Raw genomic sequence first — 26,997 nt, 5'->3', positions numbered from 1 at the left:
TGTGTATAAGATCCTTTTCTGATTCTTTTCTAGGTTATTACAAGTCCAGATTTGATTTCAAAAGCCTTAAATAGCTCTCAAATATCCAAGATTTTGTTCATTCCACCTGATGCAAAGAGCTGACTCATTTGAAAAGACCCTGATGCTGGAAAAGATTAAGGGCAAGAGGAGAAGGGGACGACAGAGGATGAGATGGTTGATGGCATCACCGACTCAATGGACATGGGTTTGGGTGAACTCTGGGAGCTGATGATGAACAGGGAGGCCTAGCGTGCTGTGGTTCATGGGGTCGCGAAGAGTCGGACACAACTGAGCGACTGAACTGAACTGAACTGTTCATGCCATTCTTGTTCTGGTATGCTGTTCCCTTACTCCTCCCTTGGTGAACTTTGACTCATTTTTTAAGACCCTCCTCCAATGATACCTTTCCTGATTTCTACCAGAAAACCAGCTCATAATCAACCACTGTTTGTTCAGTATCACCTATCACATTGTTACCACCTCTCCATCAGTGCTGTGACATATGAGAAGGGCTGGTCTATCTTCCCACTGAATGTAGGTTCCTAGAGGGAAGCAACTAAGCCCTAGGGATCTCCTCTCAGTGCCAAGCACAGGACCAGCATCAGCAGAAATGCACAATGACAATGACTATTCCCTGAAAGGATTCGCCAGGCACTCATGATGGGCAAATAATACGGGAGACAAGAAGAGGAGTAACAACTGGTCTCTTGATGTCCAGGGCTCCAATATCTAGAACAGGTTTCAAGGCTGGCTTTGTAGTACCTGGGCACCTGTGGATTCTATATCCTGTAATTTTCCAGGACAGTCCCAATTTTATGTATTTTATTCTTCTGCACTGATGAGCTAACCAACAGAAATTCCAACATTATATATAAATATTGCATAGGCTTTCTACACTGAAAATAGCACAAAATCTTATATTATAATTCAAGTGCCTTGACTTTTGGTTGACATAACACAGTGGCTGACCACATGGTAAAACTAAAGAAACTTGGCTAGTGTTTTACAAAAACATCAGTGCAACCCCAAGGCCCTGCTATCCTCTGCAGTCAAGGAGCAGGGGTCCTTCTAGCCCTACTAGCAGGGGTTACATAGTTAGGGCCAAAGTTCCTTTCTTCTAAGACTTGAAGTATAAGCTGCAAAGTCAGAGATTTTAGTCTTTATCAGATAATAGAGAAGACAGTAAAAGTGCATGATCACTTACTTACTAACTGAGCTCCTAATTTTTATCAGGCACTGTGCTAAGCAATTTACATGGGTTATCCCATTTGATCCTCCCAGCAGCGCTGTCAGGGAGGTTATCTAGACCTTTCTTTCCTCCCATCTCTCCTTGCTCCCATTCATCCTTTCTTCCTCCCTATCCCTTCATCAACAATAATTTATATTCCAAGCATTGTTCTAGGAGCTGGAACTAGAGTTAAGGACAAGAAAAGAGAGAGTTCTGCCCTCAAGAATTTTCATTCCAATAGGAGGAGGCTGATGATAAACATGCAAACAGATAAACAGATAAGAAAACCATAACAGGGCGGTGACGTGGGACAAATAAGGATTTAGGGATTAACATGTACCATTACTATACATAAAATAGATAGCCAAAAAGGACCTACTGGAAAGCACAGGGAATTAAACTCACTATCTTGTATTAACCTATACAGGAAAAGAATCTTAAACAGAATAGAAGAGTGAGTGTGTGTGTGTGTGTGTGTGTGTGTGTGTGTGTAACTGAATCATTTGATGTACATCTGAAACTAACACAACATTGTAAATCAACTATACTTCAATTTAAAAAAAGTAAAAAGAGAAAATCACAGCAATCTATTAATTCTATAAAGGAAATAAAACAGGATGATATGAAAGAATGTGAATTCTTGGTGGTGAGGTAATAGACTTTAGATAGAGATCTTTGGCTAGAGAAGGCTTATCTGGGAAAGTGTCATTTAAACTTAGACCTAAAGGTAATGAAGGAAAGATCAAAGAAAAGTATTATATAGGGAGGAGGAACAGAAATCATAAGGTCCTGAGTCATAATGAAGTCTGTTCACAAAACAGCAAGGAATTCCAGGATGTTGTCTATAGGCTAGTGAGCCAGGGAAAGACAGCAGGAAGTAAGTCCGAGACATAAGCAGGGACCAAAAGAAGCAGCGCTATGAAGTCAGCAGTAAATAGTTTAGATGCTCTTCCGAGGGAAAGAGAAACCAAACAGGATCATAAGCAAGAGAGCCAGCCAGCCGGCCAGCCATTTATTCAAAAAATACTTTCTGGAGAACTCATTGAAACGGGCCTTGTTCTTTTAGGTTATGGGGAGACAGTGGTAAAGAAGACAGTTTTTATTCTCACTTAACTTATACTTTACTGAGATAAACAAATACATAACAAACTAGATAGGGGTAAGTGAGAGAAAACTAAAGCCGTGTAAGAAAAAGACTGCTGGAGGTGGGTGGCTATTTCAGATAGAGTGATCCACAAGGTCCACACGAAGCAGGTGACCTTGATAAAGTGAAGGAGTGAGATGTCAAAGTTCTACAGGAAAAGTGTTCCAGACAGAGAGAGCAGCAAGTATAAAGGCCCTGGGGTGGAACTAGCTCGGTATATCAGGAAGAGAAAGAAGGTCAATGTGGTGAGAGAGGAGAGAGTACGAGATGCTGGCAAGGAGCAAACTGTATGAGCCACAGTAAGACAGCTAAAGTTGAAATGAGCAGGGGGGTGATATGATTGGATTAATGCTTTAGAGCATCACTGTACCTGTGAGGAGGAGCATAGACTACAAGAGGGCAAGAGTGTGAAAGCAGGGAGACCAGCTGGACCTTGCAGTGGTCCAAGAAGAGATGGTCCACAGTGGTGTAGACTTGAGCAGAAGGCAGAAATGGAAGCAAGTCAGGAGATTCAGAACGTATTTTGGTGACAGAGCCAAGAACTTGCTGCAAACAATGATTAGTTACAAACAAAGAGGCAGGGAGGTGGATAGGGGAGGGGAACAGAATATGATTCCTAGATTTTTGGCCTGAGCAAATAGGAGGGTGGTTGTGCTACTTATTAAGACAAGGAAGACTGGCAATGGATCGATTGATAGGAAAGGAAACCAGGCTTTGTGAAGTTAAGCAGACTGCCCCAGTTCAGGCATCTTGTAAGAAGCAGAGCTAAAGGATTCAAATCTGGGTTTGTCCCACCTGTCTCTCCATATAATTCCAGGAGATTAATCACTTAATCCAAACCTGAAGTTATAATCTAGCAGATGGGCTTAGAATATCTGTGCTAGAGTGTGGGACAAACACTGGCCAGGCCACACATAAGACCACCCATGCCAGTAAGCTCTAAATTAGAGAAATACAGTGATCCCTCCCCCTAGGCCTGTGGGGGCTTGATTTCTTACCTGAGGTCTGGCTGGTGAGCTCATTGTCATAGACAGGGTGACAGATGCTCCCTGTCAAGCTCCTCTCAGGACTGGAGCTCCTCCTCTCCCTGCTACATTGAGAAGGTTGAACGGTGGGATCTTCAGAGATGGCACACAATCTTCTTTGAGCCATCAGGTGCCTGTGGGAAGGTAGGGACTGGGCTTCTTTTATTTCCATATTTTCCATGGGCTCCTCTGAAGTCAGCTTGATACTTTTCTGCTCTTTTAGATGGAAGGCCCTGCTTCCACAACTGGCAGGGAGAAAGACGGATGGTGTCTCACTTTTCTGAGATAAAACCTCCCAGCCCCAGAGCTTGTTTCTGAAGCTATCATTCACCATGACTTTCTTCTTATTGGCTATCTCACCATTTGACTGATACACATCTAACAGCGGAGAAGCCTTCTGTGACCTTACTGCAGAACCAGGAAAACTTGGCGGTTCCAGGTAATTAGAACATTTCTGAGTCTCACTCTTCTGAGTCCCCTTCACTTGCTGGGGTTTAAGAGGCTGCGGATCACCATCAGCACAGTTGGGTGAGTGCTGATTGTGGCTGGATGAGGGGGGTTTCCCACTGGCCAAAGTCTTCATGGACTGTCTGCTTCCAAAGTCTCCCTTTTGAGAAACACCTGCTGGGAATTTGATAGGTCCTGAAAGAGATGATGCATCAAGATTTTGAAATTTGGCTCGAAGTTCCTTGAAGTTTCTTAATCCTTCCTAGAGCATAAAAGAAAAGAAACAAGCAGCACCATTAGCTGACTTCACTGTGCTTGCTAAGCGGCTCTAGGTGCTGATGTAATGCCATTGCTTATCTACTGAGTAGTATCAGTAATGCTACTGTCTACGTGAGGCAGAGTGAAACTAACTACATGCTCTTTGAAACACTGCAGGTGTGCCTAATTTCTTCACAACATACAAAGAATGCTTATAAGATATATAGCACTAACAATTGCTGATAAACCCCTTGATATAAACTTCTGGTAGCTCTCTGCTGCCTGTGCAAATAAACCCCTTCATGTGGCATTTAAGAACAAAAGTTGTGGAATTATGATCTCAGCCACAGATCAACATGTGCGTGTGTGCTTAGTAACTCAGTTGTGTCTGACTCTGTGACCTCATGGACTATAGCCCTCCAGGCTCCTCTGCCCATGGGATTTTCCTGGCAAAAGTACTGGAGTAGATTTCCATTTTCTCCTCCAGGGGGTCTTCTCAACCCAGGGATTAAACCCACATCTCTGGCATCTCCTGCACTGGCAGATGGATTCTTTACCACCACTTAACCCTGATGCTGGGAGAGATTGAAGGTGGGAGGAGAAGGGGACGACAGAGGATGAGATGGCTGGATGGCATCACCGACTCAATGGACATGCGTTTGAGTAAGCTCCAGGAGTTGGTGATGGACAGGGACGCCTGGCGTGCTGCATTCCATGGGGTCTCAAAGAGTCGGACACGACTGAGCGACTGAGCTGAATTGAACTGAAACCAAAAGGATAATTGACAAGTTTCTAGAAACTTTATACTCTCTACCACCCTGCTTATGTGTTCCCGCTCCCCCAATGCATCCCCCCATCTACTTGTCAACTGCTTTCTTGCAACAATAATGCCCACCTTCTCCACAAGATTTGCCCTGTGGCTGACAGGTAGACTAACTCCTTCCCTGGCTCCATGTTGCCTGGCTATTGAGCTTAACATCATAGGGTGGAGACAAGAGCAATCTTTGGAACCTGACAGGTACATGTTCCATTTCTGACTCCATTCTTTATCATCTAGGCAAATACTTTGGGAAACTTGGTATCATCAGTGAAGTCTCATCATAAAAATAACTTGCAAGCAGTAGAAGCATGACGGCTGCCATATGTAAAGAGTCCATCACAGTGCCTGGCACATAGTAAATAAAAGCTGTTTAAAAGGGACGAGATGATGCTCTTGTATTTTTGACTCTCCTTGGGAGATTGTGTTTTACTTTAAATTCCACCCAAATTCAGTGAATGAAAATGGTGGTAGTAACAGCAGGCCAACCCTTGGAGCAAAGGAAGGGACACGCACAGGATCATACAGTAAGTTGGTGGTCTATGTAGGTGGGATTGGGCTCGAGGCCTGTGCAGTGCTCTTCCCAGTCCCCCCCCTCCGACCCTCACTAAATTTACTTTTGTAAATGTATTTTGGCATTTTCTGTCTTCAGAGGAGGTGGTGGGTGGATAGAGCATAGGAGGACATCTAATGGAGCCATTTCCAAAGAGCCATCAACTTCTTCTGATCATCTTAAGGGTCTTAATTTTAGGTATACAGACAATCTCCATGCAGGTAACTTCGGATTTTGCCTGCTGAAGGAATAACTGTTGAGTGACCTTTTCTCACTGTGTTTACAGTTGACTCACACCTGCCCTCTGAAGATTTAGGAAGGGAGGAATATTGAACAGGAAGTATGAAGCAGGTATCTGGAAGCATGCTTGCATGCTCTTCCCTCTTTCTTCAACCCTCCCTCCATCCCCTTCCTTCTCTTCCTCCTTTCTCTCTCTCTCACTCACACACACATACATATCCCTACACACACATTTATAGCTTTCTTCACAAACTTCCAAGGGTTAATTTCTTATATTTCAACCAGCAGTCAAGTTGATTCCATTGACCTTCCTTTCCCTTTATGTGCTAGCAGCAGTCAGCACTGGGCATGGAACCAGCAGATCCGAGTATGAGGCTCAGCTTTGCCATTCCAGTCATGTGCCTTGGACAATTTACTTCACTTTTCTGAGCCTTAAGCTCCTCACTATAAAATGGGGATATCCTACTAACAGTTCAGGGTTATTGCAAGGCTCACATGACACGACAGATGTATATACCTCAGTGATTAATATTTTTTAAATTGTGGTAAAATACACTTAACTTTAAATTTACCACTATAGCCATTTTTAAATGTGTAGTATAGTACAGTAATGTTCAGAACACTCACACTGTAGTGAATGTCCGGGACTCTTCCCATCTTGAAAACTGGACCACTATATTCATTAAACAACAGCTTCCCATTCCCCCTCCCCCGGAGAGAGCTGGGACAGAGAGGAAAGGGAGTACAGACACTGGTCTGTGGCAGGCAGGACAGTGTTAGACCTACATGAACGGTCTGTGCTGCAGCTCTGCATGCCCCAGCCTGAGTCACATTCACTGGTGTGGAAGGGGTTGGGTGCTGGAATGTGGGGCTTGGAGAATGGGCTCAGGAAGAGAACAGCTACTGGCTGCAAACAGACAGATCTGAAGGGGCAGGAATAAGGAGTTCCACAATCAGGAATGTTTGTGAAAGAAATCTGGGCCACCAGAGAAGCAAAATGCCATTGCTGAGTGGTGCACAAGAGGCAGGGCCCCCACTGTGCCCCCTGCCCCTGTCCCCTGCCTTGGTGGGCACTAGGAGGAGCACCCACCTGAGCAGGCTGCCACTTCCCTCCTGCCAATACCTCCTCTGGCCCTGCTGGCCCCAGTGGGCTTGCACACCCTGCCCATTGCTGCCTCCACCCCCACTGGCCTTAGAGGGGTCTCAGGTACAGGTGCTGCTGGGAGGAACACACACAGAGGTGGGACTGAAACCACAGTTAAGCCCCTGGGGTAACGCAACAAAGGAAGAAGAGCTGGATTCTCTCGTCATGGCTGCAAGAACCATAGATTTACACCACTGCTGCTGGCTTTGAAAACTTAGCACCTGCAGAATATCTGAATGGATGAGTGCTCCTGCATCTGAGATGGGTCTAGCTTTAGCAGCTGTGGGCTTTGTGGGCACATACACAGGGGGACTGGAGCAGGTCTGAATCTGAGCTGTCTCCATTAACTCCCACAGTGGATCCAGGCACATGATTACTGCAGTCCTGGGATGACTTTGGGGGATCTGCACTGGTGGCTTGGTGAAAACAAGGCCTGAGAAAAACCAGGAACAACTGCCACTATAACCATGGTTAAGGTGGGGCTGAGAGCAGTTTCAACAATAGTGTAATTTGTGAGTCAGCACAAGAGGTGAAAAATGACACAACAGAACACACACACAGGTAAATAGCTCCAGAGGAGGAAAACTCAGTGACTTTTCTCCCAGTGGGAGCGCTCCAACTCTGCCTCTCTCACGCTGCAAATCAGAAACACAGCTCAGAGACAGATCTGGGGACCTCTACTCCAATAACTAGGGAGCAGACTTGCCCCTGACAGGGAAGTAACAACACAGAGAAAGTGGGGGTGGGGAGCTTTGCTCAGTATCCATCGCAGGCTCAGGTCACCACAACATCAGTCACATCTCCTATCAAGGGGATAATGGCCAGCATACACTGAGGAAAGGGGTAGTAGACATCCGTACTAAAACAGTCCTCACATCAAAAAATTTAAAACATACAGAGACTGCACAGGGACATTACCATATAAAAAACAGCCTTCCAAGGCCATGTGAGGAATTGAAAAGAAAAACCCTCAGAGTATTTGGCTTTGAAGGCCACCAGGGCCTGCATGCAGGAGCTCCACAGGGCTGGGAGAAACAGAGACTTCTCTCTTGGAGGTTGCACTCAAGGTCTCACACGCACTGGGAACCAGCACAAAGCAGTACCTCTACATGAACTGGGGCTAGGCCTAACTAGGGGTCTGGGAGGTGGGCTTTGGCTGTAGCTCACTGTGAGGGCAAGGACACTGGTGGAGGAAGCCCCAGAGAATATTGATTGGCTTGAGCTCCCCCATAGGTCCCCATTTTGGCACCAAGACCTGGCCCCACCCAACAACCTAGAGGTTCCAAGCTGTCATGCCTCAGGCCAAAGAACCAGCAAGACAGGAACACAGTTCCACCCATCAGCAGACAGGCTGCCTAAAGCCATACTGAGCTAATAGCTACGTCAAAACACACCACTTGACACAGCCCCGTCCATTAGAAGAACAAGATCCAGCTCCATCTACTAGAGGGCAGGCATCAGTCCTTCCCACCAGGAAGCCTGCATAAGCCCCTGGAGCAACCTCACCCACTAGGGGGCAGACACCAGAAGCAAGAGGTACTGTGATCCTGAAATATGTAGAAAGGAGACTACAAACACAGAAAAGTTGACATAAGACATGTTGCAAATGAAGGAACATGACAAAACCCCATAAGAACCCCATAAATGAAGTGGAAATCATTGCCATAGAATAAAGTAAAGAAAAAACAAAGAAAATAAATGAAGACAGCCTCAGAGACCTCTGGAACAACATTAAATGCACCAGTATTTGCATTAGGGGTCCCAGAAAAAGAAGAAAAAGAGAAAGGACCTGAGAAAATATTCAAAGAGATTACAGTCAAAAACTTCTCTAATATGGGGAAGGAAATAGTCACTCAAGTCCCAGGAAGCTCAGAGGGTCCCATACATGATGAACTCAAGGAGGAACATACCAAGACACATATTAATCAAGCTGACAAAAATTAAAGACAAAGACAAATTATATAAGAGCACCAAGAGAAAAGCAACAAATAACATACAAGGGAATCCCCATAAGGCTATCAGCTGATTTTTCAGCAGAAATTCTGCAGGCCAGAAGGGAGCACCACAATATATCTCAAGTGATGAAAGGGAAATATCTGCAACCAAGAATACGCTAGCCAGCAAGGATATCATTCAGATTTGATGGAGACATCAAAAGATTTACAGATAAGCCAAAGTTAAGAGAATTCAGCACCACCAAAACATCTTCACAACAAATGCTAAAGGAATTCTCTAGGTGGGAAAGAGACCAGCAACTTAAAATAACGTTTGTACATACACTGTTATATCAAAACCTCATGGGACTATCAAACCAAAAAAAAAAAAAATCTATAGATACATACACACACAAAAGAAAAACCCAAACACAGCACCAAAGATAGACATCAAATCACAAGAGAGCAAAAGCAGAAGGTAAGAAAAAAGACCTAGAAGAACAAATCCAAAACAATAAAGAGAATGTCAACAGGAACATATATATTGATAATTACTTTAACTATAAATGGATTAAATGCTCCAACCAAAAGACATAGTCAAACTGAATGCATACATAAACAAGACCTGCATATACTGTCTTCAAGAGACCCGCTTCAGATCTAGGGACACATACGGATTGAAAGTAAGAGGATGGAAAAAGTATCCCATACAAATTAAAATCAAAAGAAAGCTGGAGCAGCAATACTTAGATCAAACAAAATAGACTGTTACAAGAGATAAGGAAGGACACTACATAATGATCAAGGGATCAATCCAAGAAGAAAATGTTGCAGTTGTAAATATATAGGCACCCAACATAACAGCATCACAAATACGAGCCAAATACTAGCAGCCATAAAAGGGGAAATTGACAGAACACAACTATAGTGGGGGATATTAAAACTCCACTCACATCAGTGGACAGACGATCCAGACAGAAAATCAATAAGGAAACAGAGGCCTTAAATAACACATTAGGCCATGTGAACTTAATTGATATTTATAGAACTTTCCATCCAAAAGCAGCAGAATACACTTTCTTTTCAAGAGCACAGGGAACCTTCTCCAGGATGGATCACATACTGGACCACAAATCAAACCTCATTAAAAGTTAAGAAAACTGAAATCATATCAAACCTCTTTTCTGACCACAATGATGTGAGATTAGAAATAAATTACAGGAAAAAAAACTATAAAGTGAAAAACAACAAATACACATGGAGACTAAACAATATGCCACTAAACAACCAAGAGATTACTGAAGAAATCAGAAGAAATAAAAAATAATAATCTTACCTCAGGAAACAAGAAAAACTGCCAAATAAACAATCAACCTTATACCTAAAGCAACTAAAGAAAAAGAACAAACAAAACCCAAGGTTAGTAGAAGGAAATAAATCATAAAGATCAGAGTAGAAATAAATGAAATTGATACAAAGAAAACAACAAAGATCAACAAAATTTAAAAGCTGGTTAATTGAGAACATAAACAAAATAGATAAAACCTTAGCAAGACTCATGAAGAAAAGAGAGAGGACTCAAATCAGTAAAATTAAAAATTTAAAAAGTTACAACTGAAACAAGAGAAGTACAAAAGAGTGTAAGAGACAACTACAAGCAATTATATGCCAATAAAATGGAAAGCCTAGAAGAAATGGACAAATGCTTAGAAAGGTACAGCTTTATAAGAATGAACCAGAAACAAATAGAAAATATGAGCAGGCCAATCACAAGTACTGAAATTGAAACTGTGGTTAAATACTTCCAACAAACACAAGTCCAGGACCAGGTGGCTTCACAGGTGATTCTATTGAACATTTAGAAACTCTTTCAAAAAATTACAGAGAACAATCCCAGGCTCATTCTATGAGACCACCATTATCTTGATCCCAAAGTCAGACAATGATAGCACAAAAGGAGACAATTATAGGTCAGTATCACTGATAAACATAGACACAGGAAACCTCAAAACAATGCTAGCAAATAGATGCAGTACATTAAAAGGATCATACACCATGATCAAGTGGGATTTACCTCAAGCATGCAAGGATTCTTAAAAATCAATCAGCATGATATATAACAAACTGAAGAATAAAAACCACATAAATCAAGAGATTCAGAAAACGCTTTTGACAAAATTCAACATCCATCTATGATTAAAAAAAAAAAACTCTCCAAAAGTGGGCATAATAAGGGCCATATACAACAAAGCCACAGCAAATATCATTCTCAACAGTGAAAAACAAAGTTTTTCCTCTACGATTAGGAATAAAACAAGGGTGTCCACTCTTTCCACTTCTATTCAACATGTGGAAGTCTTAGCCACAACAATCAGAGAAGTAAAATAAATATAATGACTCCAAAATGGAAAAGAAGTAAAACTGTCACTGCAGATGACCTGATACTATACACAGAAAATCCTGAAGATGCCACCAGAAAACTACTAGAGCTCAGTGAATTTGGTACAGTTGTCCACAGTATAGTAACGAGGATGAAAATTCATCAAATAAGCTCTATATGTTGGTTACTTATGTACCTGTCACCACTTTAAAAAATCTACAGAGAGTTAATGTGAATGAGAACTAACCACTGATTGTCAAAGTTACAGAACCATTGGGTAAAAAGATATGCTGATGAAATAAATCAAAGATGATACAAACAGATGGAGAGATATACCATGTTCTTTGATTGGAAGATCAATTTTATCAAAATAAGTATACTATACAAAGCAATCTATAGATTCAATGTAATCCTTATCAGATTACCAATGGGATTACCAAATTTCTTACAGAATTTCTTACAAATGTCTTACAGAAAATAACTGCATGGTTTGTATGAAAACACAAAAGACTTCAAAGAGCCAAAGCAGTCTTGAGAGAGAAAAATGAAGCTATAGAAATCAGGCTCCTGACTTCAGACTATAATACAAAGTTAAAGTAATCAAAGCAATTGATACTGACACAAAAATAGAAATATAGATCAATGTAACAAGATAGAAAGTCCAGAGATAAAACCATGCTCCTATGGTCAACTAATCTACAACAAAAGAGGCAAGAATATATAACAGAGGAAAGACAGTCTCTTCAATACATGGTGCTGGGAAAACTGGACAGCTGTATGTAAAAGAATGAAACTGGAACACTCCCTAACACCATTTACAAAAATAAACTCAAAATGGATTAAAGACCAATATGCAAGTCTAGACACCATAAAACTCTTAGAGGAAAACAGAGGCAGAACACTCTTTGACATAATTACAGGAAGATCTTTTTTGACCCACCTCCTAGAGTAATAAAAATAAAAACAAAAAGAAATAAATGGGACCTAGTTAAACTTAAAACCTTTTTAACAGCAAAGGAAACCACAAACAATTGAAAAAACAACCTTCAGAAGGCAAGAAAATATTTGCAAAAAAGTGACCAGCAGCGGATTAATCTCCCAAATATACAAACAGCTCATGAAGCTCAATAACAAAAACCAAACAACCCAATCAAAAATTTGGTATAAGATATAAATAAACAGTTCTCCAAAGAAGACATACAGATGATCAAAAAGCACATGAAAAAGTGCTCAACATCACTAATTATCAGAGAAATGTAAATCGAAACTAAAATGGGTATGACCTCACCCCAGTCAAAATGGCCATCGTTAAAAAATTTACAGACAACAAATAGAAGCTGTAGGTGTGGAGAAAAAGAAACATTTCTACACTATTGGTGGGGATGTAAATCGGTAGACCCCTATGGAGAACAGTATGGAGGTTCTTTAAACAACTAAGAACTACCATATTACCCAGTAATCCCACTCCTGGGCATATATCTGGAGAAAACCATAATTCAAAAAGATACATGCACCCCAAAGTCCACTGAAGCACCATTTACAATAGATAAGATATGGAAGCAACCTTAATGTCCAGTGACAGAGGAATGGATAAAGAAAAGGTGGCACATATATACAATGGAATATTACTCAGCCATAAAACAGAACAAAAGAATGCAATTTTCAGAAACATGGATGGACCTAGAGCTTGTCATACTGAGCCAAGTCAGACAGAGAAGAACAAATATTGTATGATACCACTTACACATGGAATCTTAAAAAATGGTAAAATGAACTTATTTACAAAATACAGTCATAGATGTAGAAAACAATCTTATATTTACTAGGGGGAAAAATTAGGAGACTGGGGGCTTCCTGGTGCTCAGTGGTAAGGAATCTGCCTGCTGATGCAGGAGACACAGGTTTGATCCCTAGTTTGGGAGTACCCACATGTCACAGAGCAACTAAGTCTGTGGACTACAACTACTGAGCCTGTGCTCTAGAGCCCAGGAGTCACAGCTACTGAAGTCCACATGCCCTAGACTTCATTCTCCACAAGAGAAGTCACGGCAATGAGAAGCCTGCATACCACAACTAGAGAGTCACTCCTGCTCTACACTAGAAAAACGTCTGTGCAGCAACAAAGACCCAGCACAGCCAAGAATAAATAAATTTAAAAAATAGTTTTAATTTGGAGATTGGAACTGACATATACACACTCAGTTCAGTTCAGTCACTCAGTCATGTCCGACTCTTTGTGACCCCATGAATTGCAGCATGCCAGGCCTCCCTGTCCATCACCAACTCCCGGAGTTCACTAAGACCCATGTCCATTGAGTCAGTGATGCCATCCAGCCATCTCATCCTCTGTCGCCCTCTTCTCCTCTTGCCCCCAATCCCTCCCAGCATCAGAGTCTTTTCCAATGAGTCAACTCTTCGCATGAGGTGGCCAAAGTACTAGAGTTTCAGCTTTAGCATCAGTCCTTCCAAAGAAATCCCAGGACTGATCTCCTTCAGAATAGACTGGTTGGATCTCCTTGCAGTCCAAGGGACTCTCAAGAGTCTTCTCCAACACCACAGTTCAAAAGCATCAATTCTTCGGCGCTCAGCTTTCTTCACACTCCAACTCTCACATCCATACATGACCACAGGAAAAACCATAGCCTTGACTAGATGGACCTTTGTTGGCAAAGGAATGTCTCTGCCTTTGAACATGCTATCTAGGTTGGTCTTAACTTTCCTTCCAAGGAGTAAGTGTCTTTTAATTTCATGGCTGCAATCACCATCTGCAGTCATTTTGGAGCCCCCCAAAAAACAAAGTCTGCCACTGTTTCCCCATCTATTTGCCATGAAGTGATAGGACCAGATGCTATGATCTTAGTTTTCTAAATGTTGAGCTTTAAGCCAACTTTTTCACTCTCCTCTTTCACTTTCATCAAGAGGCTTTTTAGTTCCTCTTCACTTTCTGCCATAAGGGTGGCAGCAGAAACTAAACACAACACTGTAAATCAACTATATTTCAATAAAAATTTTTTGAAAAGAATTAATGTTTAAAATAGACATTAATAATGAAAGAAATTGAAGAAGACCCAAATAAATGGAAAGAATTCCAAAGAAATCTACAGATTCAATGTAATCCCTATAAAAATTTCAACAAACTCTAAAGATTGTATAGAACCATAAAAGACCCGAAATAGCTAAAGCAAACTTGAGAAATAACAACAAAGCTGGAGTATCATACTTCCTAATTTTAAACAACATCACAAAGCTATAGTAGTCAAAGCAGTATGGTATTGGCATAAGAACATAGATTTCAATCAGCAGAACAGAATGGAGAACTCAGAAATAAATCCATGCATACAATCAATTAATTTACAACAAAGATACCTAGAATATACAACAGGGAAAGAACAGTCTCTTCAGTAAACAGTATTGGGAAAACTGGACAAACACATGCAAAAGAATGAAATCAAACTACTATCTTACACCATACACAAAAATCAACTCAAAATGGATTAAAGACTTGAATATAAGACCTGAAACCACAAAAGTCACAGAAGAAAACATAGGTGGTAGGCTCCTTGACATCAGTCTTGGTGACAGCCTTTTCGGATCTGACTCCAAAAACAAAGGCAAATGGTACTACATCAAACTAAAAAGCTTCTGCACAGCCAAGGAAATAACAAAATGAAAAGACAATGAACTGAATGGAAACACCTGCAAATCATATACTTGAGGGTTTAATATCCAAAATATATAAAAACTCATACATCTCAACTGTAATGTAACAGAGAAACCAATTTTTAAATGGGTAAAAGATCTGAATAGAACTTTTTCCGAAGAAGACATATAGATGGCCAACAGGTACATGAAAAGGTGCTCAACATTATTAATAAACAGGAAAATGAAAATCAAAGCCACAATGATATATTACCTCACAGCTGTTAAAATGGCTATTATCTGAAAGATAGGAAATAACAAGAGGCGGAATAGATGTGGAGAAAAGGGAACCCTGTGTTGATGAGAATGTTAGCTGGTACAGCCACTATGGAAAACAGTATGGAGATACCTCAAAAAATTAAAAATAGAACTACCATATGATCTCCAGCAATTTCACTTCTGATTATTTCTCTAAAGCAAAGGAAAACAGTACCTCAAAAGGACATGTACCTCCATGCTCACTGTAGGATTATTTATAATAGCCAACATACGGAAACAACTTAAATGCCTGTTGATAGATGAATGGATACACAAAATGTTATATACACATATACAATGGAGTATTAGTCACCCATAGAAGGATAAAATAATAACACTTTTGACAATGTAGATAGTCCTTAAGGGTACTATGCTAAGTGAAATAAGTCAGACAGAGAAAGAAAAAATACTGTATGATCTCACTTAATGTGGAATCTAAAAACGAAACCAAAACTCCATCAAGTTTGTAGATACAGAGAACAGATTGGTGGTTGCCAGAGGTGGGAGCTGGGAGATACGAGCAGTTGGTGAAGAAAGTCAAAAGGTACAAACATCCAGTTATAGAGTAAATAAGTCACGGGTATGTAATGTACCACATAGGGACTACAGTTAATAACACTGTATTGCGTATTTGAAAGTTGCCAGGGGAGTAAACCTTAAAAGTTCTTATTACAAGAAAAGTACTTTGTATCTATGCATGGTGGTGGATGTTTCCAGACTTACTAAAGTGATCATTTTCCAGTGTATAAACTGTATACAGTGTATATAATTATCAAATCATTATGTTACATACCTGAAACTAATATAATGATTTATGTCAATTATACTACAGTTTAGAAAAGAACGAAACAGTCCCTGACCTTTCAGAACTTGCTGAATGAGGGAAGCAGGCACAAATTGATCATTCTAGCATAAATCAAAGTTATTAGATACAAGGTATAAAGTCTGCTCTGAGAACATAGAGAAGAGATCATGAGGCCAGTTGGGTGGGAGAGGGTACAAAGAAGGCTCCCTAGAGTTGACTCCTCAGATAAAACAGGCAGTCAAGCGAAGAACAGTGGGAATGCAGTTAAGATGAGAGAAGAACATCAACAAAGGAGGCATGACATGTGAAATAAGAGGACATACATGAAAAGAATTCCTTATTCTTAGAGTCCCAATGTTCAGTATTTAAGGCTGGAGAAGGAAGTAGAAGTCAAGTCTCCTTTAAGTAGTTGGGCTTAATTTTCAGAGTCGATGAGTTTTACACAGTAACTGGAGCTACTGATGAGTTTTACACAGGGCAATGACATGGTTAGGCTTATATTTCATGCTGATTATAGAGCAGAAACCAATTAAGAGGCCACTACAATGGTTTATGGCACCCCACTCCAGTATTCTTGCCTGGAGAATCCCATGGACGGAGGAGCTTGGTGGGCTACAGTCCACAGGTCGCAAAGACTCGGACACGACTGAGCAACTTCACTTCACTTTCACAATGGTCAAGTAAAATAATGAGAGGCTGGACTTGGGCAGTGTTGGTGGGCACAGAAGAAGCAGATAGATAAGAAAAACATACAGAGTGGCATGAACTGGGCCTGGAGATCACTGGGTCTGAAGGAAATGGGAAGAAGGACTCCAGGATGATGCCCAGGTTCTAAACTGGGTGAGAGATGAACGCTAGTACCTGACACTAAGGCTGAGGACTGGAGATACAGACACTGGAGGAAAGGGTGAGCCCAGTTTGGGATGTGATGGTTTGCATTTTTAGGGAAGCCATCTAACAGGCGATTCTATACGTGACATTTGTGGGAGACAGAAACTTAGATTTGGAGTTACTGGCTTATTGGTTCATGTGGAGCTTAAGAGCATGGACCCTGAAGTCCAAACAAGCTTAAATGCCAGCTCTGCCAATTATTAGCTTTATGATTCAGAGCAAATTACTCAACTACACTGTGTTTTTTGCCTTATCTGAGATAATAACTGCATTCCTCAAAGGGTGGATGTCAAAGGTAAGATAAACTGAAAGAAAAAGTGAAAGTTTTAGTCACTCAGTTGTTACCAACTCTTTGCAACCCCATGGACCCCAAGCTCCTCTGTCCATGGAATTCTCCAGGCAAGAATATCGGAGTGGGTTGCCATTCCCTTCTCCAGGGGATCTTTCTGACCCAGGGATTAAACCTGAGTTTCCTGCATTCAGGTGGACTCCTTACCATGTGAGACACCAGGGAGGCCAATGGCACCTCAAAAATGTCCACATCCTAGTTCCTGGAACCTGTGACTATGTTACCTTGTGACTTTACAGATGTGATTAAGGTAAGGACCTTCAGATGGGAAGATTATCCTGGATTATCCAGATAGGTCTAATGTAATAACAAGGGTCCTTATAAGAAGGAAGCATGAGGTCAGAAAAGAAGAAGTAGACATAAGGAGGTAAGGGTTGAAGATGCTACGTATGGCCATAAAGATGGAGGAAGGGTCCATGAGTCAAGGAAAGCAGGTAGTCTCCAGAAGTGGAAAAGGTAAGGAAACAGTCTTCTCTAGAGCCTCCAGAAAGAACACCATTGGCAAACACTGATTTTAGGCATCTCATGTCCAGAACTGTAAGATAATCACTCTGTTACTGCAAACTACTAAACTCATGGTAATCAGTTAAAGCAGTCTAGGAAATTAACACACCTGTTATGTGGATTAAATTGTTAAATACATACAGAGCATTTAGAAGGCATAATAAATGCTCATTGAGTATTAACTCTTGCTGTTACTATTAGAAGTGGTTGTTGAGGCCATGAAACTGGAGGGGATTATGGAGGAGAATGTGCAGTGAGATCAGAGTCAAGGGACAATGGCAGAGGCCAAGAAGAAGCAGAGAGGTGGGAGCTTAGGAGAGAAGGAGAAGGGCTGGGCAGTATTAGTGAGGAACGAGTGCCTGCAGTGGCAAGTGCAGCGGATCAATTCTGTAAGATAAAGATGAAAAAGCGTCTGGTGGAGTCTGTCAAGATGGAAACCACTGTATGGACACTGCAAAAGAATATCATGGCAGAAACAAAGCTGCTGTGGCTTCCAGAATGAATGGGAGGTGAGGGAGTAAAATAAATGACTGTAACTTTTCTTTTAGGAAGCGGGCATGGCAAAGAAAGGAAAGGGGAATACTTAGAAAGGGATTCAATATCCACCAAAGGTTTTAAATTAATTTTTCTTCCTACTGAGCCTTACCCTAGTACAGATCCTGGAAAGCAAAGAACTCTACTTCCAAGGCACTCTTTCAGCTAGAATTCTGCCAAGCACAGACATCCACAGGGCAAGGGAAGCAAGTACATTCGAGTATACCCACATAGGGTGACAATGGATCCCCTGTGGAGGAACTGTGGCAGATGTCCCCATGCTGTGTACTGGGCAGCAGTTATTGATGGATTCCCACTGGAACGGTCCCATGTTGGACATTTCGCTTAGATAGAGCATACAAGCCCATCCTCAGCCCTTCTGGAGATTCCTACCATAACCCATTATAAATCTTTTCTGCTCAGATTGGCAACAAGAGATTTGGTTGTCTATAATAAAAACTACTAACCAGTACATCTTAGTTTTTTGCTTCTTCATAGTGCCAATCATGGAGAAGGAAATGGCAACCCACTCCAGTGTTCTTGCCTGGAGAATCCCAGGGACGGGGGAGCCTGGTGGGCTGTTGTCTATGGGGTCGCACAAGCTCCTCTGTCCATGGGATTCTCCAGGCAAGTATACTGGAGTGGACTGTCATGCCCTCCTTCAGGCGATCTCCCCAACCCAGAGATCAAACCTGCATCTCTTATATCTCCTGCAACGGCAGGCAGGTTCTTTACCACTAGTGCCACCCGGGAAGCCCCATAACTCCCTCTGTCCAGATGTAAACTCTCTGAGAATAGGCATTATAGCATGCACGTGTGCATACACACACTTTGTCAGCATGTGTTCACTGCAATAGCACCAGTGGTCAAAAGCATATTTGACCCATAGTAGGTGCTCAATAAAAGTGAGGTGAATGAATGAATTCTTTATTTACAAGTCTTTCAGTATCCTTTCAAGTGAAGGTGTCTCATTTATTTTGGCACTCCCAGTACCAGCCCTGGGGAGCACCAAACACTTGTTGAATGAATGCAAGTGAAAGTTTCTCAGTCGTGTCCGACTCTTTGCAAGTCCATGGACTGTACAGTCCATGGAATTCTCTAGGCCAGAGTAATAGAGTGGGTAGCCTTTCCCTTCTCCAGGGGATCTTCCCAATCCAAGAATCGAACCAGGGACTCCTGCATTGCAGGCAGATTCTTTACCAGTTGAGCTACCAGGGAAGCCCTGTTGAATGAATAAATTAGTTTTCTTTAAAACAAACAAACAAACAGAACATTTAGAAAAATTAGTGGGTTCACATAATTCATGCACTATAATTTTACAGAATTTTATTTTTTCCCACAGACAGCTTAGAATGCACACAGAAATAAATTATCTATAAGCTATAATGTTAGAGACAACCCTGAAAATAGCCGTCGAAGACAGCCTTGGCACTTCTGATCTGGATGGAGTGAGACTCAAATACCTCACTGGGGAAGCAAAGCCAAAACAATTCCAGATATTGTAGGAACAACCTAAGATAAAAGACAGTGGTATCCACTAAACACAAGGGATTTATTTCCTTTGATATGGAAATTAACCAAGGAACCAAGGACATAGCCACCAGCCAAGAAAAACAAAGACCCTGGTGGCTCAGACGGTAAAGCCTCTGCCTATAATGTGGGTGATCCAGGTTCAATCCCTAGGTCAGAAAGATCTCCTGGAGAAGGAAATGGCAACCCACTCCAGTATTCTTGCCTGGAAAATCCCATAGACGGAGGAGCCTGCTAGGCTACAGTCCATAGGGTCGCAAAGAGTCAGACACGACTGAGCTGCTTCACTTCACTTGCTATTCTAGAATAAGGAGAACAGAGTGAGATGGTTATAAGTCTGAGCCCTAGTTCTCTATATGTGGTATTATTATATCTACAAGAATATGTATAGCCAAACTAGGGGGGAAAACTCTAAACAGACCTCTCTCACTATTTATTTTACAGGAATCTAAGGAAAAATAATGATAATAATAATAATAACCAAAATAGCCATGAAGTGCCTGTTTGATGCATACATGCTTTACATGACATCACTATGGGCCAGGCACTGTTTAGACCCTTAACAAAACAACAACACACCAAACAACCCAACTGAAAAATGAGCAGAAGACCTAAATCTATATATTTCTCCAAAACAACATACAGAAGACCAACAGGCACATGAAAAGATGCTCAACATCACAAACTATTTGAGACATGCAAATCAAAGCTACAATGAGGTACCACCTCACACCAGTCAGAAAGTATCTGACTAGCAAAGATCTGGCCTGGATCTTTTCAGGCCATCGTTAAAAAGTCTACAAACAACCATGCAGGAGAGGGTGTAAAAAAAAGGGAACTCGCCTACACTGTTGGTGGAAATACAAACCAGTGCAGCCGTTATAGAAAACAGTATGCAAGCTCCTCAGAAAATTGAAAGTCGGGTTGCGGTGTGATCCAGAAATCCCACTGCTGGGCACATACCCAGACAAAGCTGTACCTCAACAAGACACATGCACCCCTATGCTCGCCACAGCACTATTCATAACAGCCACGGCATGGGAACAGCCTGATGTCCACCGCCAGATGAGTGGGTAGAAAAGACGAGACGTGTATATCTATATCTCAACGTGGATGGATCTAGACATTACTATAAAGTACTGATGAGCCAGAAAGAGAAAGACAAATATCATAGGATACTATTTAAGTGTGGAATCTAAAATACAATACAGAGAATAGACTCCTTGTTGCCAATGGGAGAGGTGGGGAGAGGAGGGAAGAAATGGGAGTCTGGGATTAGCAGAAGTCGACTATTACATACAGGATGGTTAAACAAGGTCCTCCTGTATAGAAGGAAATGGCAACCCACTCCAGTGTTCTTGCCTGGAGAATCCCAGGGACAGCGAGGCCTGGTGGGCTGCCATCTATGGGGTCGCACAGAGTCGGACACGACTGAAGCGACTTAGCAGCAGCAGCAGCAGCAACTGTATAGTAGAGGGAACTACACTCAGTATCCTGTGGCAAACCGTAAGGGAAAAGAATATGAAAAAGAATATATATGCAAATTTTACATATATATATATTATGAATCACTTTGCTGTACAGAAGTAAAACATTATAAATCAACTATACTTCAATGAAATAAAAAAACCACTTAACTATATTACACCATGTCCATGTATCTTGCATTTTCAAGGCAGTCCTGACTTAACGTAATTTAAAAGGTGATAAGAAAATGCAGAACCAGATAACAAAATACAATTTAAATACCCTTTCAAAAGAGATCTGCAAATGAGAATAAATTCTGTGTCAAGTCACATGTCCTGACTTCTGATTTATAAAATATGGTATAGAGAGCTGCTCCACCCTCTCTGGAGTTTGCCCTGCTACGGTAGGCTGCTTGGTAACCCACTCGTGCATCATAGCTCCCTGAGTTTAATCTACAATGACATACATCCCAGCACACTGCAAACTGCAGTGAACAAGGACTACAGGTGCTCAGTGAATTCACAGTGACTCAGACAGTGAAAGTCACCATCAGAATATACATAAAATAAGTTCCCAAAGGAGAAGACAGGTTTAAAAAAAGTTATTATTTTGTATTGGGGTATAGCTGATTAACAATGTTGTGACAGTTTCAGGCGGACAGCAAAGGGACTCAACCATACATATGTTATCCCCCAAACCCCTCTCTCATCCAGGCTGCTACGCTACACTGAGCGGAGTTCCATGTGCTCTACAGTCCTTGTTGGTTATCCATTTTAAATGCAGCAGTGTTTACATGATGATCCCAAACTCCCTAACTATTCTTTCCCCCCTTCCTTCCCTAGGGCAACCAAAAGCTCCTTCTGGAAATCTGTGAGTCTGATTCTGTTTTGTAACTAAGTTCAATGGTATCACTTCTTTTTAGATTCCATACATAAGGGATGTCATAGGATATTAGGAGAAGACAGTTTTGAGGCTGGTTTAAAAACAAAAGTGAACTCATTCCTCAATTTCTGCGAATTGCTGAATAGTGCCTTCCACAGGGAGAAACAGTGACCAACATCAATGGCAAGTTTATAGTGAACATTCTTCTAGTAAGCAAATGCAAGATCCTTAAGGAGAACACCAGAGAAGGCAATGGCACCTCACTCCAGTACTCTTGCCTGGAAAATTCCATGTACGGAGGAGCCTGGTAGGCTGCAGTCCATGGGATCACTGAGAGTCGGACACGACTGAGTGACTTCACTTTCACTTTTCACTTTCATGCATTGGAGAAGGAAATGGCAACCCACTCCAGTGTTCTTGCCTGGAGAATCCCAGGGACGGTGGAGCCTGGCGGCCTGCCATCTGTGGGGTCACATAGTCGGACACGACTGAAGCGACTTAGCAGTAGCAGCAGCAGTAAGGAGAACACAAACTCAAAATTTGAAGCACCGGGAAGGCAGTAGAAGCCAAGAAATTATAAGCCCAAGAGTGAGCTATCAAATCATCCCTAACAAGTAAAGAAGCAAAAGTTGATTAATATTAACACCTGAGTCATCCTTCACAAATAAAAGGGCGTCAATTCAATATTCAATACTACAAGAGCTGTTACCATTGGGAAAAAGTGGCCTGTGTTCTTGATATCAATGACTGATTCCAAAACCCCCAAGGAAGAGGTAGGGATAACAGAGCATAGCAGTGCTGTTTAAAGTCTTCCCACCTGCCCTCTGAACAGACCCAGGATAGAAAGGTTAAAAACTTCCATCATAGCCAATGAACATCTAGGTTGCTTCCACATCCAAGCTATTGTAAATAGTGCTGCTATGGACATTGGGGTACATGTGTCTTTTTCAATTACAGTTTTCTCAGGGTATATGCCCACCATGTATCAAATAGATAGCCAGTGAGAAGTTGCTAAACAACACAGGGAGCCCAGTTCAGTGCTCTTTGATGACCTAAAGGGATGGGATGTGGGGAGGGTGGAGAGGCTCAAGAGGAAGAGGGATATATGTATACTTAGAGCTGATTCATGTTGTTGTACAACAGAAACCAACACAACATTGTAAAGCAATTTTCCTTCAATTAAAAAATAAAAATTTTTTAAAACTTCCATCATAAAGGAACAAGAACCAATAACTGCACAAACCCTATCTCATTATCCAAGTAGATAATGTCAGTACTTTTCATCCTTCAGGTTAAACATGGGCAAGAAGCCCAGCTCTGCTAGATGTGTGATCTTGAGTAAACCACTAAATCTCTCAGCATCTGTAAAATGGGGCTAATAATGCCTGTGACATGGGGCTATTGTAAGCTTTCAGTCAAGTGGGAACAAAGCCTGATAAGTGTCTACCCCAGGCCAGTGCTTTGGTAAGACTGCCCCTCCTCTGGTTGCAACCCCATATGCTGCATGTTAAAAAGGAGGTATCTTGAGCTCCCGCAGGCTACCTGTAAAACCTCTCCTCCTTCAGCCATGACACTGCCCACTGTTGCCTTTAAAAGCAGTCCACAGAGTCCCATGGGGTCCTAATAAGACTGCTTTGCTTCCTTCACCACTATATCCCATGCATCACCCTGAAAGCTGTAGTGGGCAATAGTTAGCCAATGACTCAGCTTCTCCTAAAACAACAGGCCATCGTGGCTTATATCCCCGTTTACCTTGGTCATTATCAGAAAGCCAAGCTAGTCCATTAACACAGGGATTTATCTCCCACAGACCTTTATATTAATAATGTCCCCAGTTGAATCCCATTCCTCACCCTTCCCTCACCTCCCCAATCCTTTCATTAAGCACTCTGGGGACACTGCAGTCAGTGGTCAGGAAAATTCCTCAGGTTCTCAATCTCATTTATGAACCTGCTGTCTGCCTCGTCTCTCTAACTCAAACTGCTGTCTCCCTTGGACACACAGTTTCCCCTGACGCCCTCCCAAGTGTGGCTGTTTTTTGCCACCCTCTTCTCCTGGGCCAGGAGGTGGGTAAATGTTCTCTTTAGCTCTTCACTGCTGCTTCCAGATCGTTCTTCTTCGTTAGAGATACCAACTCCACCTAACAGGATACCAAACTAAACCCACTGCTTCTTATGGAAGTCATCTACAATGCTCTGGCCATTCCTCTTCTTTACTGAAGATTTTAGCAGCTGGCTTACTCCCCTCTCTTCCCTACGACAGCCATGACAATAAGCAAATTTAGAATCCATATAGATAATCCTTTCAACACCCTAGATTCATTGCTGATGACTTTGTTCTCCACCCAACCTCAGCCACTGGTTTCCAAGGATACACCCGAGTCTTCATTCATCTTTACCAATAACTGGGCCATCTCTAACACATCAAGTATCCTATTCTTGCATCATCACCTCCTATTTCAGCCACTTGTCTACTCTGATACCTCAACTCTAGCAATTCTTTGACCCCAGCACATTAATCCTCAGGCCCCAACATTTCTTCCCTCTCTACTCTTTCCTGCTGTCTTCATTTCCCCCATATACCCAAATTAGATCCCATGCATAGGCACTGTAATCACTATGGAGTATATTATGTCTCTTACCTCCCTCCCATTTCACATTACTTGTGCTAGAATTCCCGAGTTAAACTCTGTTTCTACTCTTGGTAGCTCCTACCTTGCAGTGTATAAAAACTGGAATTCTCTGATAGAGTGGGTGCATGCAAAAACTTGGAGTTAAGGATTTAGGATTTTATTCAGTAGGTACTGGAAAGTCTCTGAAGACTGCAAGCAGGAAAGAAACACAGTAGGTAACCCCTATGCACTCAAGTCTCATTCGTGGCACTGTTTCCCCAAACTTCCTGTCCTCTCCCAGTTCCAAGCCAAATGCCTCCCTCTGCTGACGTCCGTCTCAGTGCTTATCACGCTCCAGCTTATCATAATTGCTTACTGGTCTCTCTCTCCCACTAAATTCGATCTTTTCCCAGGGCAAAGACCATGTCATTCCATCACTGTATCTTCTGCTGATAGCTAGGCTAGTTAAACAGACCAATTCAAAACATTCGATCCTTGGATAGTGAAGACACTTACTAAACAGTAACCTAACAAAGTCTATGTATGGGATTCATGAAAATACAGGGAAGTGAAAAATTAGTTTGGACTGGTCTGTTCAAGGAGTCCTTCCCAAGGAGGTAAGATTGAAGGGTACAAATGGGTGTTCATTGGAGAGAAGTGGGGCTCTGGAGACATTCAAGGCCAAAGGAACAGCATAGGCAGAGGCGGGAGGCATGTGGGCACACTGAATTTTCAAGCGAGTAGGTAGAGCAGGCGAAGTGGAAGGAGAAAGTCATTATTTGTCCCTGAAGCCTGTCTCACTTAGTGCTGCAAAGTTCACTCAAAGTTTCACTCAAAGATGTAAGCAATTTAAGTTGCATTTGATGGGCAATAAAAGAGAGATGATATGTTAGTGCAGAGAGCCTTTTGGTGGATTTAATATCCAACCCCCTTGCTGCTTTCCTGTCTTTATCTGCCTACATCCTTTTCTTCATGAGAGCCTGTCTGCTCAACCATCACTAATTACAGAGCCATTCGACCTTTCATTCCAGAATCCCAATTGTACTTTGGCACCAACACAAATAACGATCTCCCTGTGCTCAATCAACATGGAATCTTGCAGGTTAGCTCTACCTCTGCAAAGGCCCTTCCGTCTGTGCCTTCCCCTTTACAGGCACTCAGGCCCCTTTCTTTCTCTTTCCTTGGAAAATTACGTGGGTTCTTTCAGATATAGTTTCCACCTTTACAAAACAATACTAATTTGGTCTACAATCCCTCTACAGCAAAACCCTTGGTCCAGGTGTACTTTGGAATCCAGAAAATTTGCAATTTTAGAAAGGTTTTATGTTACAAATTCTATACATGTGGTCTGAGGCAGTAGGCTGTGATCAAACATGGTACTATTTCTGTGGTAAGACATATTAATGTTCATCTAATATAGCAAAAATAAAGACTGTAAAATGGCTTGTGTTGGTTCAGGTAGGTTTGGGACACCAAAAGAGTTAAAAAAAAAAAAAAAAACCACTGGTTTTTAATGTTTATTGGATTTTGGAATTATGGTTAATGGTTCCTATTAACCATGGACTGGTTCCTATTCATTTCTGAGGGTTTTTCAAGGCTTAAAGAAGAAGAAAAACACACAACAATTATCCTAACTCTAAGCATAGTGAATGGCAGCTGTTACCATAATTATTCCTTGTCTAGCTGGTTATCATCTACTTGCTACTGTTGCTTAGTCACTCAGTCATGTCCAGCACTTTTTGATCCCATGGACTGTAGACTGCCAGACTCCTCTGTCCACAGGGATTCTCCAGGCAAGAATACTGAGCCACCAACTATCTGAGCCACCAATTATCCCTTGTCTAGCTGGTCATCTTTATCTACTTGGATTTTTGCAATCACTTTCTAACAGGTGTTAGAAATGTCTTTAGACATTTTTTCAGTGACCTGATAGATCTAAAATATAGTTCCGGTTTTACCTTTCCATTTTTGAAAAATCAGTAATATTTTATAATTATCTAGCAATTAAAGTATTAAGTCCTTTGCCTCCTTAATCTGGTCCCAAACAACCATCATACCTCTTTATGTTACAGTTGTGCAGAACTCCTGGGGTTCTCCCAACAGGTGCTTTCTTTTCCTGAATCCCACCATAACCTGTGCTTCATTTGCCACTTGGAATGGCCTTGCCAGACATCTACTGTCCAAATTCTACTCATCTGTCTAGGAAAGGATAAGCTCTTTCAGTTGTGCCCAACTTTTTGAGACCTATGGACCATAGTCCACCAGGCTCCTCTGTC

General features: G+C 41.7%; 1 protein-coding gene across 2 annotated transcripts in view; it reads right to left on the bottom strand.

The window, feature by feature from the left end:
- The window catches only part of FYB2 (FYN binding protein 2), a 125,968-nt gene that overhangs the window by 72,408 nt on the left and 26,563 nt on the right, over positions 1–26,997 (bottom strand). Inside the window, exon 2 of one of the 2 annotated variants that reach the window (XM_061411808.1) lies at positions 3,392–4,127. In XM_061411808.1, the coding sequence (XP_061267792.1) occupies positions 3,392–4,127 (736 nt within the window). The remainder of the gene's footprint in view (positions 1–3,391; positions 4,128–26,997) is intronic. The other variant, XM_061411809.1, reaches the window with a different exon arrangement.

Source organism: Bos javanicus, chromosome 3 (assembly GCF_032452875.1).
Source record: "Bos javanicus breed banteng chromosome 3, ARS-OSU_banteng_1.0, whole genome shotgun sequence".
NCBI lineage: Eukaryota > Metazoa > Chordata > Mammalia > Artiodactyla > Bovidae > Bos > Bos javanicus.
Note: the sequence above shows the minus strand (reverse complement) of the source record. Positions and strands in the feature narration are given on the sequence as shown.